General features: G+C 49.8%; 1 protein-coding gene across 5 annotated transcripts in view; it reads right to left on the bottom strand.

Moving 5' to 3' along the window:
• NRG2 (neuregulin 2) overlaps window positions 1–12118 on the bottom strand; it is an 84772-nt gene that overhangs the window by 18792 nt on the left and 53862 nt on the right. For 3 of the 5 annotated variants that reach the window (XM_083871595.1, XM_083871593.1, XM_083871597.1), the window contains 2 exons: window positions 11390–11510; window positions 2149–2225 (listed from right to left, as the gene is read on the bottom strand). In XM_083871595.1, coding sequence (XP_083727721.1) covers window positions 2149–2225; window positions 11390–11510 — 198 coding nt within the window. Of the gene's footprint in view, window positions 1–1838; window positions 1898–2148; window positions 2226–11389; window positions 11511–12118 lie in introns of all 5 variants that reach the window. The other 2 variants (XM_083871596.1, XM_083871594.1) reach the window with 1 other exon arrangement.

The following is a 12118-nucleotide window of genomic DNA, read 5'->3' as shown; positions in this document are numbered from 1 at the left end:
AAACTCATTTTCACCCCTGTTTGGGTTTTGCAACACGGCAGCAATAATGTTTAAGCCTGTTGGACACCACCTTATGAAATATGCTACAAATCAGCTCCATGGGGTGAGCATCCCACTGCTGGCTGCAGCCAGGGCCCTGACACCCAGGGCTTCCAGCAGGGAAGGAAACCCTTTAGCATCAGGTGAAAGACCAAAATAGAACATTCTGGGCTGGCATTTTTAAAAGAGCTTGCTTGGATATTGGAGTCTGGGAGGATAAATCAATGGAGGCTTCAGCTTCAGAAGCCAATTTGGAACAAAAGGCAATGTAAAAACATTGAGCTGTCCCGAGGGCCCCACAAAGCCTATTTGCATCTTGTCTGTGTGCTCCATGCAAGGGAGTCTAATTCCAGCACTTCCAGCTATTAGCACGTGCTAATGAGGCTCCTGCAACTGCCAGTTGAGGATGAGGACGGCAGGATTCCTCACAGAGCAGTGGGAGAGGGGCTCTGGCAATCAAGGAGCCATCGTGAAGAGGCATTTCTCCTCTGGCTGCCGCTAATTGAAGCCACTTTGTTGGCTCTTTTTAAAAAGCCTCTTTTTAAAGCCACACCATTTGTGGTGGGTCCAAGCAGCCAGTGTGGAGGCAGGATGGGTTTCAGGGACAGTCACAGAAGGGTCGCAGGGAAGGTCAGAGGTTTCCTGCTCTGTAACTGCATCTCCTTCCAGGTTACTCCTTGCCCAGACCAGGATCCCACTGATGCTGGGACATTGAATAGAAAAATTATCCACCTTGACCACAATGAGCTGGTTATGTCTCCAAGTGAGACCTGTAGAAACTGGGAAGCACTAAGTGCCAAGGCTTTAGGGTATTTACACCCACTGAATGCATTAAAGGATGGGTCACTGTAGTTAGGCTCAATCCCATATGCAAGGCTGTCCAACCACCCCGGAGAGACAGGAACACCCCTGTGTCCAGGAGGGACTCAGTCTGATGCCCATTTGGCAGGTTTATCCTGCGTGGCAGTGAGGCTGGGAAGCCCTGAGGCAGTGGCAGCCACCAGCCTGACCTCTGTGCCACATACTGTAAAGTGATTTAATTACAGTCACACCCTCACTGTGATTTCCTCCTTTGGTCCAAGGAGACTCACACCCCCCTCTCAGGAGTGGTGGGAAGATGCCCATCTCCTGCCCTGCACAGCACAGGAAAATGCCCAAATCCTGCTCTGCACAGCACAGGAAAAATGCCCAAATCTTGCTCTGCACAGCACAGGGAAAATTACCAAATCCTGCCCTGCACAGCACAGGGGAAATGTCCAAATCCTTCCCTGCACAGCACAGAGAAAATGCCCAAATTCTGTCCTGCACAGCACAGGGAAAATGCCCAAATTCTGTCCCACAAAGCACAGCAAAAATGCACATCTCCTGCCCTGCACAGCACAGCCGAAATGCCCAAATCCTGCCCTGCACAGATAGCACAGGGAAAATGCCCAAATCCTGCCCTGCACAGCACAGTCCGTGTCAGGACAGTGGTGCTGGCAGTCTCAGCTCCACACACAGCACAGGCTCGTCTCATACAGCACACCCACCACATAAACTCAGGCCTCATTTGCATTTTGCCTGAAAAGAGCAAGCAGCATTCAGTTCAATCAGAAGTGAGAGCAGAGCCCATTCTAACACATGGGGAGACAACGAGCCCCAGTTCTCCTCTTGGACACCATCACAGCTCCTCTTAGCACCAAGCAGAGCTGGGAGTGCACAAGACAGGAAGAGGGCTCTTGGAGAACAGAAGAACCTGCTTTAAGGACATGACACAGAGCTACAACAACAAGGAGAGAGAGAAGTAGAAAGAGACATACTGGAGAAGCTGACCATTGCGAAATGCTGACACCGGTCTCCTGTGAATTCGATCGGACACCTACCGGAAGAGAGAAAACCAGAAAGAGAGAAACAAGATAGCAAAATGACACCCAAACAGGCTGAACTGAGGCCCCTTCTGATCCCTTCCAGGGCTCCTATCTGTCTGCTTTCAGCCTTCACCCTTACCTGCAGCCCTAAGCCCTACCCAAAGCTGACACCAAGAGCCATCCCTGACTAGACCACTCTACATCCACCGCTGTGCCCGGGAGGTTTTAAGTAGTGTGGTGCATTTTTTGTCTTCAAACATACTTTGCTTAGGATCTGGCATGTACAATCGCAAAGGCAGTTTCTCCAAACATCTCTGTCCGAAGAATCCATTTGGACATCTGGAGGGGAAAAGGGGAGAAATCACAGAACATGTCTGGCACAGTTCTTGAGGCTAAGGTCAGAAATAAAAAGTGCATTGTGATGAATGGAAAAAATAAAGGCTTTACATGCGTATTTACTCTTTGCTTTAACCAGGCACCTGCAACATCAGTGTTCCAGCTCTGGTTTAGGCCTGGGTCTTCAAGCAGGCAGCCAAACCCCTCCTGCTCTTTCCTGCTCTGCCTGCCTCCTTCCCTCTCACCTGCTAGGAGCACCAGCTGGCAGGAAGACTGAGATGGGCTGGGTGCTACTGTCAGAGACTCCGTGGAGCTGCTCTGAGGACTGGCAAGAGGCACCAAAAGCAGTGAGCAGCTGCTCAGGCGACAGCGAGCACTGGGTGTGGAAAGCATCTCCCCGTGGTGACCCCAGCAGTAGCCACGGGGTGCTCACGGGGTGGTTAGAGAGAAAGCACGTGCAGGGTCTCTGTGTTAACAGAGAGGAAGGGACAGAGAAGAAAGCTGAAGGGGTCTCACATGCTGTCCAAATGCAAGGCTCTCTCAGGCTGCCCTGGCTTAGGCCACCTGATGGGCCCAGGTATCCCAGCTCATGGGCACCAGTTACACAATCACAGGATGCTCAGGGAATATGCCCTGTCAAGGGCCACCAGGCATTGGCACCAGCCCTTGAGCAGCTCCCCAGAGCACTCCCCAGCTGAGGCAGATTTGAGGAGCACAGGGCCATGGGCAGGGGTGCAGGAGGAGCTGCAGAACCACCCAGGGTGAGCAGCACCTGCACTTTCTGCACTGTCACCCACTGCAGCTGCAAGTGAGCCTGGGAAGCAATGGGAGCCCAGCCTGGCGTGGTCAAACACTTCTCCCCCAGGCACTTACCTACCTCCCTCACTTCACATCTTTTCTTCTGGATATTTCTTGGACAGTCCTGCACATATCCCTAGCTTTCTTGAGGTCCCAGCTCTCACCTCCCTGTCCCACAACTCCCTCTCTTCTCAACAGACCTCTCTTTCCTCTGAGCTTAAGAGTCCTTTATCTTTTTAGCATTTTAACATCTGTTCTTCAATATTTTGTGAGCAGAGCTGCAGGCTCTACACCTGGTACATGCCAGACCTTCCTCGCTCTCAGATGACACCCACAAGATCTCACTGTCCCACAGTGACCTGCAAGTGGTCAACAAAGAAGGGACTGAAAGACACCTCAGCAAAACACAGATGAACCAGAGGCCAAGCCTGATGTCAGTGGCTCAGCTCCTGGCCAGGCTACTGCAAAGGACAAGAGGTTGGAGCAGCCACAGAAGCGTCAGGCAATTGCTCCCATCCTGTGCATCTGGTGGGGTGGGACAGGTCCAGGTTCAGGTCCAGGCTCCATCCAGAAAACTTTGATATTTAGTAGATGCCCTTCATCATGGACATTCACTGACCTGGCTTTGGCACTTTATTTCTTGCTGGATTTCACTGCAGTTTGGGTAGGTCTGGGCTGTGCAAAAAACCTGCTGCACCCTCACTGCCCATGACCAAACATGGGTCAGCATCTGGGTTTTTGGGACCTGTGCTCACACCTCTAAGTGGGAGTGTGTTGGGCTATTTGTGCACCCCAAACTGCTCATGGAGAACTTAAGGACTTGGCTCTGCCTGAGGCTGCACTGAGCCCTCCAGTCATACACTTCAGTTTCTCAGTATCTAAGTCACTTCTGAAACTGAAAATTGAACTCCCCAGTCAGGCAAATATCTTTGAAAAATTGGTGCTTTTTTCTCATTCTTGGACATTCATCTTGGGGTATAGGAAAGGGAGATGTAGCAGCCATACCAAGCCAGCTGCCAAGGAAATCTCAGCCCAAGGGGTGACCATCAGACATGAGGCCTGCTGACCTTCCCTGCAGTGAAGCAGAGGAAGGTGGTGCTGGGAAGTGAAGAAAATGCCCCATTGTCAATCAAAAAGCACAAACCTGAGGCACAGGTGGCACAGACTCACAAAGACAGCCCCAGGGAATCAAGGCTGGATAAACTCTTCAGAGATTGCAGTGGGGTTTGAGCAAGGAATCCAAAAGAGAAGGTGTCTTCCCAATCCTTTGTGAAGTTTATTCATCACCTCTGATAGAGTCAGGAACTTATTCACAGGGTCTTCAAGGGAATCCAGTTTAGCTTGCAACGTGCTTCCCATCTGTCTGGGACCTGAGATTTCCTGGACGTTGGGAGCACACCAAAGGGCCTCAAGGGTGCTGCTGAATGAAGCAACTGTCCCACCCACCCCAAAAAGGGGTGTTTTGTCAGAAAGGAGCCAAAACTACCTCTGATGCATATCTGCAAGAGGCCAGCCAAGGCTGGCACTCCAGTGTGACTGAGGCTGCAAGCCACTAAGGAAAGACCAAAAATTATGAGAAAACTGGTGGAAGGAAATAAAAGCCCAGAGAAAGGGATTGGTAAGAAGTGAAAAAGCAAAACAAAAAGCTGTCAAAGAAGCTTTGATGCCATGACAGCTACCATATAGCCCATCTTCAGATCTCTGCAGTCAGCCAAGCGTGGGTGGGCAGAAGAGCTCTCAAGACAGAAGGCTGTAGACAACTCTCTTCTCTGTGTCTAGGACAGCTCAGGCTTTTCATCTTTAGTTACCCAGTGATCAGCATTGGGAGAAGTGACAGAAGAAAAGCCCCCCTGAACAAGAGCACCTTGTGTCACCTCTCAAGCTTGTGTACAAGCTGTCAAGACACAATGTGCCACCCCTGCACACCTGCCTTCTGGCTCCTCATAAGCAAGGCTGCAGGCAGAAGCAGTGACCAGAAGACCTTTGAGAGCATGTAGTGCTTTTGGTTCCTTTTTAAAAAATCTGTCTCTAACTTCTAAGTTGCCAAAGATGATTTATTATTTATTACTGTGGCCCCAGATGTGACTTCAAGGAAAGAAGTTTCTAGCATGCTTGGTTCTCGGGTCTCCCAGTCTGGACAGGAAGACCACGGGAGATCACCCCTTCTGCATTAAAATCTGCTGCCTGTGATGAGGAAAGCTCTTCTGCCATGAGGGAAATACCTGAAAGTTAAGGCTCACTGAAGCTGAGAGCTCTGAGCTGGATGATCATGGCATCCTTCTTCCTGCACATTTGACTCAAGAGGTTCTGGCTGTCCCAGCAAAACCAAGTCCCTCCTTCTTTGGAAAACTCTTGCAGGGGCTTAACAGATGCTGGACTTTCCTGCAAATATCACCTTTGGACTTTATGGTGCACCCACAGAGGCACAATGGGTCTCTCCCCAAAGGCCAAGCGAAGTGGACAAGGATGTGTCTGTAGGAATGACCCTGAGGAAGGCCGAGGCTGCACCAAGCCTTTGCAGACAGCACCTTGTCCCCTCTCTACCCTGAGTGGAGGCTCCCAAAGCTGCTCTTGCTTAACTCCATCTCTCTGTGTCTAATTCCTGCCTCTGAAATTTACTTGCAAATGCCATTGATAAAACTGGTCAGGGATTTTTCTGTCCAGATTCTGTTTTCTGTTATTGCTGGAAAATACTCCATTCTTTTAGTTTTGACCTTAAGACCTTTTTTTTTTTTTAATAACCCCATTTTGAAAACATCTGCAATATTCTGCTCTTGGGTTCAGGATGAATTGCAGTGAGATATTTGCATGGTAACAAAAATGCAGTAAGATGATCAGTCAAATAAAGCATCTCAAAAAGTACAAACCAAAATAGTTTGAATGACTCATTTCTATGATGTTTGCTGGGCACTTTTTTCTGAAAATTGAGGAACTTTGACATTTTGCCCTGTATCAGGTCAGGGCAATAGTTATTGTGAACTATTATTTGTTACTTTTAATTCATTATCATAGTCTTCCTGCTGGAAGCAAAACTTTTTCTGTCCAGCTGTTGCTCTAAATCTTGCAAGGGTAGGCACCTCTCCTTTGCACCCTCAGATCTTAATTAGAATGTGTCAAATTTGTAGCTCTCATAAAGCAACCCATGCTACAGAAAAAATGTGAATGAGCAGGTGCTTCAAAATAACGCGATAAAGGCAAGCTGTAGCAGAAGGACACAATGCACTGAAGTAAGCAAATGGAAAAAAAAAATGTTCCAAGCACAATGTTGCTTTTTTTGTGGGAAGGTTGAAAAAGAAGACAGTTCTGTCATTGTCCCCTGACCAGTCCCAGATGATCAGGCTCTGGAGAGCCACAAAAGGCTGGACTCCACAAAATCACTGATGGGAAGAAGAGAAAGCAACCAGAACAAATGCCAAGGCCTTCTCCAGAGCAGCTAATCAAGGCATGTTTGCTGCAGAGTGGAGTCCAAACCTCAGGGACATCCACTCTGGGCTCAGTGACGGCAGCAGCTGCAGGACCTGCATTGCTGCCTTCACTGAGCCTCTGCTGCTGCAGGAGCAGCTTCCACACTCTGCTGGGCCTCAGGGCTCTGGTACAGTCACAGTGCATGGAGCAGGAGGCATGGACGGGCCACTTGAACCTGGAAAGGCACCTGATCTCACCACCCAAGATAAACAGCATGCAAAGCCCAAGGAGCGAGTCCCGGCTGGTTCAGGGGATTTGGAACAGGATGTGGAGATTTTCACCCCTGGCTCGTTGCTTCCAAAGACATTGCAACACCTCCCCACAGGACTGCTGGTACATCCGTGGCACAGGGACGTCCTTGTGGCTGCGCAGGGAGCAGCTGGTGCTGACCAAACACCACTGGGAGGGCTGGAACAGCCCCGGATGCCACAGGGCAGCTGAGCAAACAGTGCTGCCAGGAGGAGCACGGCCATACAGGGGCCCTGGGATATTCACACCTTGGGATGGTGCTCTGGGAAGGCACGGGGGAGCTGGCAGTGTGGCCAGCCCTTCAGAATGATCTTTCTCTTTCTTGGGAAAATCTGCAGGAAGCAATACACTTGGAGGAGGTGAACGTGTGGTTTTGAAAATTGGTGACTTGGATTAATCAATTAATTTTAAAATTATCTGATCTTTTTGCTTTTTGCTTTGTTTTGCTTTTTACTCTCTCCTTGACTTCCACTTTTTGCCTGAGGTGCTCTGACCTCTCTTCCTCATGTAAGGCAGAGCTGTCACCCCAAACCAGGAGGGTCTGTTTATCTGTCAGCATTTGTAAATCCTCCAGCCTGACTCTTGTGAGCACCAGTGGTCCAACATGATGTGGGAGTGTTGCTCCGTAATACTCTTTAAGTCTTCTGATCCCACACAAGATCTTGGCCCAGGGCAGATCACTTTGATTCCCCTGACCACACACAAGCCATGTAAAGAGGGTTTTAGGGGGCAGAGCAGGCTCTGCAGTGATGGGACCTGACTTGCTTGCTTTGTTTGCCTGGGAAGACCCCAACTGAACCTAATGTGTGCCAAGAGCTAACTCGGAAGAAGAGCGTTTCTACCCTTTGGATAGCACAACCCTGGGATAGCTACCCAGCAATAAATGAGTGGAGCAGTCTCCAAGTGCTCTGAGTTGTGCCAAGGACTCCCTGGGCTCCAGGATGGAGGCAGATCTAAGAGCAGAGGCTGCCAGTCATCCCAATGCTCTGTTTGACTGGACACAACAAACCAGGCACCACTGCTGTGTGTCCCAGCCCAGCTCAAGGCCTGGAGACTTGCTTGTGTGCATCCCCTCAATGTGCTCTACTCAAACCTGTCACTGCCCTGGAGTCCAGCTCCTGAGGCCTCTCTGAGCAAAATGACCTGGAGAAAGGTCAAGAAATTCTTCCTGTCAAGAGCTTGGGGCTTTTTAATTTACAAGGGCTGCCAAGTCACTTCTGTCTGTGTGTGGCTCTTTCATTCCCCAGGTTTATGCAGAAAATTTGCAGAATATTTGAGGCAGGTCCCACTTCTCCATTTAACTTCCAGGTGCTCTGTTTGCAGGGTCAGGATAACAGCACAGATTCCTTCATGATCAGGTTTCCTTGGACATTAGCATGTGTAGAATTTACTTCAAATTAAGGACACAATTACAGAAGGATGTAATCCAGAAAGACACAATTTCTGGAACAGATCCAAGTCCATTCTGGGCTCTTCCTCGGTGAAGAAAATGCTTTGTCCAAGGTCTATCTGAAGTATATTAAAAAGGGAGGGAGGAAGTGGGATTACAGGCAAATACTTTGTTCCTCAGGATTTAAAAGACCGGGAGGAACACGTTTCTGGGAAGCCTGTTATAAAATAATAATAAAAAGCCAGCTGCCAATTTAGGCAATATTTGTTGCAAATCGACCATGAACCACATCAGCAGAAGAAATTATTTGAGAACTCCTCTGCTGTTTTTGGTCCAGAGAGGCAGGGGGAACATCTACAGGAAGGATTTCCTGTGCTTCTGGACAGCTGCAGGAATGGAACCCACTCCAAGAAGCTGATCACAGGATGGTGGCAGGCAGTGAACAGGAACACTCTGAGGCTCTGCTAGCTGGTATTGGGAAGGCTGGTAACATCCCATGGGTGCTGGGGTGGGTAGAATCCCCTGAGCATTCAGTGAGGGAGGGCTGCACCCTGGCACAGGGGGCCAGATGATCCCCCCAAGGCCCTGCTGCCTCTGATTGGAAGAGTGACATGGAAACAGCTCATGGACACGTGTTGCTCTTGGCTGGAATTGCTCATGGGGCTCTTGTTGACCTCCAAAGCATTTGAAGAGGCTGCGAGCAGAACCTACTGATCTCTTCCTTGCTCCTGGCCCAGAGGCACAGGGAGGCTGGAGGCCAAGGCTGCTGTTGCAGAGATCAGAAATGAACTTTGAAGCCTCTGGCTCCTCCCCATTCTCCTCCTGCATCTTTCACAAACCACAGCAGCAGATCTCCTGTCTTGGGGCAACCAGGAAACTGTGGAACGTATCAGCTCTTTGTTTGCAGGCAAAGGTGAAGTCTGTTCATTCATCAGCATCTTCCCCAAAGATCACCCTGGTCACTGGGAGAGCCATTTTACTGGAAACACTCTTCAGATCAAATGCTTCTGCATTCCTCAATAACTATTATCCTCCAGAATCCAGAAACCCTAAAATCACACCACTTTAAAAGCCAGGTTTTCTTATCTTCAGTCTGAGATTTAATGATAAAAACACCCAAGGAGAACAAACATCCGGAGATCTCCTCTAGCAGTAAGACCAGAGGTGACTGTGCTGTGTCTCTCAGGTCCCCCTGGTTTCTGTGGACATGGAGCCACCTTTCCTGGCAGATGAGCAGTGACAGTGCAGACCTTCCCAGCATGTCCTCCTGGGTAACACCTTCCTGCCCTTCCCCACATGCCTGCTCAGGTCCCATCTGGTTTTAGCAGTTGGTTCTTTGGAACTCATCAGAACAGGATATTATTTTACAGTCTGCAAAGTGAAGGATTCAGGCTTTCAAATGATATGAAATAATTAGGTCTGTTTGGTGTGGCACATAAAATCTTAATGGAATCCACCACTGAGTGTTCCCTCTGTCCATCAGCTGTCGGAGCAGCCTAGTTGGGAGGTAGGCTGGAATTACTTTGGTTTAAACAGTCTATCTGCTGAAGACAACTTTGACAACTACCACAGTATTCTTCATTAGGAGAAAGTGATTCTTATATATGCCAGGAGTTTAGGTAACTCTTGTTGTAATTAGAAATTAATCCCATTTGAATCTTGATCTGGATTTAAGTTCTTCCTCAAAGAAATAGACTTGAAATCTTTGCTTCTGCCATGACCACATTGCTTACAGAGAGGGATGTTGATTCAGACACTCCTCCACACTTCAAGGGTCCAGACCTTCCCAGAATGGAAAGAGTAGAATTTCTGAGGCTTCCTGGGCTACAGCTGCCCCAAAATGGTGGCTGGGACTTTAACTATCATCTGGGGCTTCCCCCATGTTTCCTGTGGGGAGCACTGTCAAGGTGAGCCCCCAGTGCCACCAAGAAGCCAATGGCAGGGACAACTGCATTGAAGCACAGGGATGTGCTGGGCAAGGGCTGCTTCCACTCCAGGCACATGGGACATGTGGAAGCCACAGCTTCTGGTTTGTGTCCTGCCCAGCTCTTTCTGTGTCTAAGGGGCAAGTCTGGGGGAACTGGGAGATGCTCCTTCCACCACAGCTGAGCCTGCACTGGAAAGTGAGACACAGGAGCTCAGCAGAATACATTTCCACATGGCCTTTTCTGCTGCTCCCTGCCAAAACAAAGGAGTACTGGGAGAAGGGAGGAGCTGTGCTCAGTGTGATCCAGCCCACAGGCTTTCCACAGGGGGTGAGGGTTGAGTTCGGGTTCATCCTCCAAGGCCTGAGGTACCTGATGAGCATCACATCCTGCAGTGCTGCTGGACTGACATCCATAGATGTAAATACCTTTGGCTGTGTGTCTCCACTGAAAGGTCTCTGGCTTCCAAAGGGAGAAAATTGTCAGCTCTGGGCTTCTCCAGGTTGGGCAGTGATGCCTGGGTCACCAGGTGAGCTCAGAAGAGGATTCCATCTGCTCAGTGAATGCACCACCTCCTGCTCCCTGTGCAGGGCCCAGGGGCAGCTACAGGTGAGCTCTGGGCACTTGCATCTCCAGCAGTCAGACTGCACAGCTCATCTACAGGCACTATTGGGCTTGGGGAGTGAGGTGTGAGATGCTATTGGGCTTTCTGCTCTGAACCACGAGTGAAAAAGTCTCACATCCCATTCCACATCCCTCGCTTCAAACTCTTCAAAGGTCATTTTAAGGATAACTTAGTACACATCTCTGGTTTTCCTTGCAGGTTTGAAGGGGGAAACAAAGATCCCACAGTGGCCACGAGGCTGCACAGAGAGGGAAACAGCTGGGGGTTAACCCTGGGCCATGAGGTACAGGAGAGGTCGGGGCAGGTCTCAGCGAGGGACCCCTCCAGTCACAGGGAAGGGAGGAGGCTGTGCCCTGGCAAGGTCCCCCTGATGGCAGGATGGGATGTGTCAGCTCAGGGAGAGCAAAAGGGACCCAACTTCCCCTGAAGCTGCAGAGGAGAAAGGGGAGAAAGGGAGAAGAAACAGCCAGGACAAACATATTCTTAGAGGGAGAAAAGCCAGGAGAAGTGAACAGTGACACACACACAAAAAAGGAAAACACAAATCCTTGTCCCTCCACCCCTGCCCCTCTAGTGCCCCTTTCTGAACCTGCACAGCTCAAACTGCAATTGCCAGGAGAATTTCAGAGCTCCCCCCACTCTGGCAGTTGCACAAAGGTCTCCTCTCCCTCAGCCAAGAAATTTCCATATTGACACAAGAACTCCACTCACTTACTTGCACGACAGCTGATTAATCCCCTCGATGTAGTAGCACACCCCTCCATTGACACAATAGGACTTGGCTGTTTCATTGCATTTTCTGGCATGCCCAGACCAGGAGGAGAGAGTTGTGGTTACTGCAGGGAAAACAAAAACACACACAAAAAGGATATATTGTTATTTCCTTTGTTGGGCAATTCTGCTTCCTTAGACGATTTTCTACGAGTTCGTTTGCCAAAGTAAAATCCCCAGAGCTACAAACCTTAGCCTGTGCCTTCAGACCCACCTTCAAGTCCCAAGGCTGAAACTTGACCCTTCCTTTCCCAGCAAAAGGGGCCAAGTGAGTGAGGAGTAGAGGACTCATCTTCCACTCAGCAGCCAGCACATAGTACAAGATCATTTTTTTGGCAAACTGTAGGGAAGTGCCCCTTTCCCACTCATGCTCACAATGCTGTGCCAGCAGGCAAGCAGGAGGTCAGGAGGAAGAGGAGCTGCAGAGTCACAGAGCCACAGTGACAGAGGCCTGAGCACATCAGGACACTGTACTCCAGACCCAGAGGTGCTGCAGGGGACTTGGCATTGCTCCACACCTCTGTCAGTGGAGTTTTCAGAGCCAGGAGCAGGTCTGGCACAAGCAAGAACAGCTCCATGTGTCCCTTTCCTGAGAATTTCTCTGTCCTGCCCCATCAGAGCCATAAGTGCAGCCGGAGAAATCAGTCAGCCTCAGCTCGTGCTGTGAGGGAGG

This window comes from Zosterops lateralis (genome assembly GCF_965231275.1).
Source record: "Zosterops lateralis genome assembly, chromosome: 14".
Classification (NCBI taxonomy): Eukaryota; Metazoa; Chordata; class Aves; order Passeriformes; family Zosteropidae; genus Zosterops; species Zosterops lateralis.
The sequence above is the reverse complement of the archived record's forward strand: the minus strand, read 5'-3'. Positions and strand labels throughout refer to the sequence as shown.